Source organism: Nipponia nippon, unplaced genomic scaffold, assembly GCF_047370975.1.
Source record: "Nipponia nippon isolate SJK-2023a ecotype South Korea unplaced genomic scaffold, ASM4737097v1 scaffold_4, whole genome shotgun sequence".
NCBI lineage: Eukaryota > Metazoa > Chordata > Aves > Pelecaniformes > Threskiornithidae > Nipponia > Nipponia nippon.
Genome location: NW_028262358.1, coordinates 120,054,932 through 120,060,931, shown reverse-complemented (window position 1 = coordinate 120,060,931; position 6,000 = coordinate 120,054,932). Strand labels below are relative to the sequence as shown.

At 50.4% G+C, this 6,000-nt stretch overlaps 1 protein-coding gene across 3 annotated transcripts in view; it reads right to left on the bottom strand.

The window, feature by feature from the left end:
* Window positions 1–821: 821 nt before the first annotated feature.
* The window catches only part of TNFRSF21 (TNF receptor superfamily member 21), a 34,282-nt gene continuing 29,103 nt past the window's right edge, over window positions 822–6,000 (bottom strand). For 2 of the 3 annotated variants that reach the window (XM_087776371.1, XM_087776370.1), the window contains exons 5-7: window positions 5,036–5,089; window positions 2,796–3,015; window positions 822–1,891 (exon numbers count right to left, since the gene is read on the bottom strand). In XM_087776371.1, coding sequence (XP_087632497.1) covers window positions 1,662–1,891; window positions 2,796–3,015; window positions 5,036–5,089 — 504 coding nt within the window. In that variant the 3' untranslated portion in view covers window positions 822–1,661. The remainder of the gene's footprint in view (window positions 1,892–2,795; window positions 3,016–5,035; window positions 5,090–6,000) is intronic. The other variant, XM_087776372.1, reaches the window with a different exon arrangement.

The following is a 6,000-nucleotide window of genomic DNA, read 5'->3' as shown; positions in this document are numbered from 1 at the left end:
AGAGATTTTAAGGACATTGGTACGTAACAGGGCAAGAGAAACGCTGTGACTGCAAGACCTTCTCTCAGGAGTGACTCAGCACCGCAGCTGTATCCTGGAAAATTAATACTTCAGCCCCCCCAAAACACCTGCAAAGTCTTTGAGAGCTTGCAAGAACCAACCCTGGAAGCCCCATCACCCATCTATCTGATCTGCTCACTGCTACCGGGATTAACACATCCCCACCCCAGCTCAGGCCAGGGACCTGCCCTGCGGGGAAGCATCCCCTGCCCAGCAGCGACCGTGGGGACTCAGGGCAGTGTTGTCAACAGAAAGTGATCACATTTTGGCCTCGAAGCTAAAGCAGACAACCCCCTCACCACCCCCAAACCCCAAAATCTCCCTTTTCATCCCCCTCGGACACCCTGAGCAGCCCCTGCTCCAACTCAGGTGTCCCCAGGCAGAGACAGGTGTTAAGGAGGTTAACACAGAATCATGTCAAATAACAAACACCTAGTATTTATTAATAAATTAGTACACTGGAAGGCAATTTTTCAATTCATTCCCCTCTTCCCCCATTCCCACCCCTTCCCACAGGGCAGCACACGCCACCCTCATATCATGATTTCTTCAAATTTAGCGTAGTACAGACTGTTCGTTACGGGAGCATAATAATTGCAAATATAATCAGACAGACTTCTTACGATGCAGCTTTTTCCCCCACCCCCCTTTTTTTTCTTTTAATAAAAAGTGAAGTGTGATTTGAAGAGACTATTAAGACCGCATAAGGTCTTTGGAGAACCTATCGGCCACGTCTGTATAAAAAACAAGAGACACGAGTGTAAAAGCATAGCTTGGTTTAAGTCTTACACCACAAGGAGAGCAGGACCACCGGCGGCCGCCTTCGCCTCCCCACATCCAGCACCGGCTCCCTTCGGGGCCCCACCGTTCCCGCAAGCAGCAAGGCAAGATAACTCCTTACATTCGACTGAAGGCAAAGGGCCTTTTCATTGCCTCGAAGGTTGGTGGGACTGGCCCTTTTCTTTGCGTTTAAAGCGCTTCTGCTTTAGCTTATAGGAGCGCGATGCATTGTCCAGGTGAAAATCATACAATAAATAACCGTGCTAGTAAAATCTCAGCAATGGATATGGGCTATACAATAGTACATTTAAAAAAAAAGTCAGCTCGGGTGGGAAGCTTAGCTGCGTTAAGAGACGGTAACCAGCAACGATTGGGGTTTTTTTGCGTGTTTTTGCCATTTACCGCTCCGAGGCGAAGGGAGGTGGTGGGAGATGGTCACTCCGAGCGACAGCTTTGACAGAAGTGGGTTACAGAGCAATCCCCAATTTGACGTGTTAAATTACACCAGATTTGTGGTCTTTTAGTTCATCAACTGCATTTTTTTTTTTTTAAAGTGCATCGACTGATCTGATTGGAATGAGAACAAGGAGGAAAGATGCTCGGGAAGCGGGCAGAGGGTACAAAGACTTGGACTGAGCAATAAAGTTAAGGTGGAGGGGTGCAACGCTGGCAAACTGCCCCCCCTCCAGAAACCAAGGACACCTCAACGAAAATACTGGCCATATATTCTACAACAAAACCTGCCTGCATATTGTCAGTCATCTTAACGAGTGCCAAGCTAGCTCTAGCAGATATTCGGAGAGTGCGTGGTGACCCAGTGCCTACAGTAAGTCGGGAAGGTGGCTATAGACAGAGTCCAGGAGGGTCTGGCTGGCTTCCTGGCTCTTGACTCCGGCGATCTCAAATAGCCTGTCCAGCTTGTCTTCAGCCTGCGGGATCTCCTCTATCACGTGGAGCTCCTCGGGGTTGAGGATGTGCAGCATGTCGTCGAAGATGGGCTGCAGGTCGCAAGGGTCCAAGCGCACCTGGCGCAGGACGGTGTCCTTCTTTTCTGTAGGAGGAAAGGAGAGGGTGGTCAAGAAACCCCTCAAGAAACCTCCGCTAACCAGGGCTTGTTCTCCTTGGATACCTCAGTCCATCCCCTGGTGCCACCTCTGGAGATGGACATGGCACAAGGAGAACCAAGGGAAAAGGTGGAGAGCGATGAGTGATGGGAAGGGGGGAAGATGGAGAAGCCAGTGCTGCTGAGGCACCTAATCCAGGATCCTGCTAGAGCAAACACAGCATTTATAAATGCTGAATGGCCAATATGGAAAAGCGAAGGCAGGAGGGGAGCCAAAAAAGCTGAATTCTGCTCTTTTGAGTTGTTTTCGTTGGGTCAGCTTCATTTCCACACCCAAGTATAAATTCAGTAGATTGACTGAGCTCAGTGTTTCACCTTCATCAGAAGTTAAAGAAGATTAAACGCAGCAAGTTAACTGCAGTAAATTAAACGCCCTCAAAAAAGGAGGGGGTGACTAACGGTGATTTACATCTCAAGTCACACACTGCAGCAAGCAGGACCAAGGGTGGGAAAAAAAAGTAATAATAATTCAATCTCGAAATGACATTTTTCTGGTTTCACCTCACGCAATAATGCACAGGCCACTGCAACAGCCAAAAGTCAGCAGAACCCCCCCCAAACATCCAGGGATGCTACAGCTTCTCTGGCAGCACTTCAAAGAGTTAAAAGCCTTTAAAAATGTTTACCCCTCTCAAATCCGTATCATCTTTGCTAACAGGATATTCTGGTCTGGAATGAGGGTGTGATAAATGTATCCTGGAGAGCCAGTTTTCCTAGTTATTTACTTTAATGATATCATGTTGGGCAGCTCTGCCACGTGTGCTGACCGCAGGGGACGTGCCGTGGCATCCCTTTGGTCCTCCCGCTCCCCCCCCAGGGCTCATTTTGGTACCTTTGGTAATAAAAGAGCCTGTCCGGCTGAGCGCGGAGGAGCCGCTGGAGGTCGAGTCGCACCGCAGGAGGGGCTCCGCTTCATCGACGAAGAAGCATTTCTTCTCCGAAGGAGAGGGCTCCACGGTGAGGACAGCCGCCTCGGGGGGCTTGGGGCTGGGGCTGGGCGCAGGGCTGAGCGGGCTGGGACTCACCGGCAGCGCCAGTCTGTCAGCTTCCAGCTTTGGGGGGAAGAAAGAGAGGGGAAATTAACGCGGGGGGATGATGCCCAAGCAGGTAAGCTCCCCCAAAAGCCTACTCCACAGCTACGGTTTGCTAGAAGCAAGGCACAGCCCTGCCCCATGCCTCCAACCGATGCCGAGGCTGCAGGGCGAGAGCTGCGAAACCCCTCGGGGATCTCCACTACAGCATGCTCCTGTGACCAGCTACACTGGTAACACTTCGACTTAATGATTTGTTTGCCCCATCTCACCCTTGCTCCCATGAGCACTCCATTAAAGCGTGGTGGAGAAATCCATCCCACCAGTCTCCAAGTTCAGGACCAAGAAGGACAAGCAGGGGCTGGCGGTGACCACAGCATCACCCCAGCACCTTTGCTTTTGCCCTGTTATCCTGACACCAGCCAAGGGCAAGTGTTCAGCTCCACGGTGCCGAGGACACAGGGCGCAGCAAGCACTGCTGGGACACGCTGCGCGGGGAAGCAGCGCTGCTTGGATGCCGGTGTGAACCCGCTTCCTAACTTGACCATGCTCTGTATCTTCCTTCTTGCATCTCCTTCCTACCTGCCAACATTATCTACCCTCCTCTGTCTCTCAGCATCCCCCCAGGGTGCAAATCTCAAGCAGAGCATTTCTGCTTCCCATTCCCTGCAGGGACAAGAGGCTCAGGGCAGCATCCCCACATCCCTGGCTGGCAGCTTGGGCACCTCTGCAGGTCACCAGGTCCCCCCAAGCAGGTTGCTCAAAGGACCATCTAATATTTAACTTCTTCCCAAACCCCGCATTCCTGCTCAACTGGTCAAAGCACGGATTTGGAAGCCCTGTCCACGTGCAACCCACTCTCCCAACAGCATTTCATGACCCTGTTTTCTCCTCCTGCAGAGGGAAGACCAGGCTATTCCTGCTCACACGCTTTTGCCTACTACCCAGGGATCAAAATGCAAAATTCGGATTAAAGGCTGCGGGACAGGGAGCTGCTGAGCCACCTCCGCGCCGGCATGGATGTGCCTGCACATTCCTCATCTGTGTTGAAGAATTCGCCACCCACAAAATCACGTGTCTGCTGAGACGCCCATTAGTTCACATTAAATTAACATTGAAGCCTGTTCCTGGTAGAATAAAAGGGTTTTTTTTCCCCCCCTATTGAAAATAAACAGGGGAGGATTTGTTCTAGCTCAGCATGTTACACAACAGGCATGTTAAAAATAAAAGTCAGCTTTAATTTTTAATTAAGAGAATCTGCCTTCTCCTCTGAAACTCCCTTTCCAATACAGCTCATCGACGACAATCAGCTTATTGCCATTAATGGGGGGAAAAAAAAAAGGGAAGGACCAGAACAGCGGCTGGCTGCTTTCCAAATTGCAACATGCTCCGATTTCCCCTTTAAAAAAAACCAACCCAAACCAAACAGGCTTTAAGGCCCAGTTTTTCCCCAGGCAACTCATCTATTTAATATCCAGCCACAAGCCCAACTCCTGATTTCCAAAAAAGAGACCCAATGACCGAGGAGCAATTACAGGGAGGGCAGGGAGAAGCCAGCTGCCCCGGCTCTGCCTTCCCAGCAGAGCAGAAAAATCCTTCCCAGAAGCGTGCGAGTCATTTGGAGTTTAATTAAACAGCTGCTAAAACATGCTAGGAAAAAAAAAAAAAAAATCACCCGAGGTTATTTGACTGTAGGCGTCCCGGGAGCCCAAAGCTTTCCAAATAGCTGAACGGTTGCAAGCTTGAGGCAAAGCAAACAGGATGCTCGGATGCGTGTTAATATTTAAGCCGCGGGAAGAAAGCGAGTGGGAATGAGGGTTTTGAAAGGGCAGGGAAAGCAAAAGGTTGCTGCGAGGTGAAGCCTGTGGAATAGGTGTAAAAATACACTATTCATAGCCCGTGACTCATTTGCTTGAAACCACCTTGGCCGTTCCTATTTTTAAGAACGGCGGTACTCAAGTAAAACCAAGCTCTGGCTGGAAAAAAAACCAAAACCCAACTCTCTGAAGCTCTTTTGCCTTTCCAGAACCACATTTCTCACCTTTCTGTCATCGTTGCTGGGGTCCTGCGCTTGCCACTGAGGCTGCATTTGCACCTGCACAGAGACAGACATGGGAGACCGTTAGATGCATGATCCAGCATGAAAACCAAAGGCGATGTGGCGGCTTTGACGCATCAGCAGCCTCCCGCGACCGAGCACGGGTCAGTCGTACCGGGGCACTCCGCCAATTTATTTTTTTTTTTTGAGCACTGCAGCAAGAGGTTTGCAATGCCAAAAAAAAAAAATCCCCAAAGCTCCTGTGTACTCGCAGCCCTTTAGGATGTGGCTCAAGCACCAACATCCATCTGGGAGGATGCTCTAAGCAGCTCAGGGTGTCTGAAGGTCCTTCCTACACGGGCAAAAGGGGGATAGAAGGGGATGGGTGCAGAAGATGACATAGGCTTGGCTTTGTTTTCTTTTCACAGCTGCTCTCAACAGCTCTGAACTAGTTGGTCCCATTTTCTGCCTTCGTTTCACTGTACTGCAATAAAAGCTCAACTCAGACAAACAGAAACTGCAGCTGCTGTGCTAATGTTAGGAAGGAGCAGCCACAGGCATTAAAAAATCCCCTCCCTTGGGCAATGCTTTCCTGTAATTCCTCCTGCAGCAAGCAGGCAGTAATGAAAGCCGGTGGCAGGTTTGCTGCTGCATCAGCTTGGCTTTGGGCAGCTGTGCTCAGGTTAGGTTTTCTTGCCCCAACACAAACGCGACTCAAACTACTGCTGGTTTTAAAAAAAAAAAAAAAAAATGGGAAAATTTGGCAGGGAGCTGGGGTCAGAGCAATCTCTGCAGAGGGTAGCTGCACACCCGCTTGGGATTGGGGACAAATTTATCACCGAGGCCACCGTTTCCCGGATTCCCTGCCGAAAGATGACAGCTGGCTGACACCAGCCCTATTCCGAGGACTGCTACGCCTCTGTAGGGAATGCAGGAGGAGAATCCCCAGCACAGGAGGCAGGTGGGCT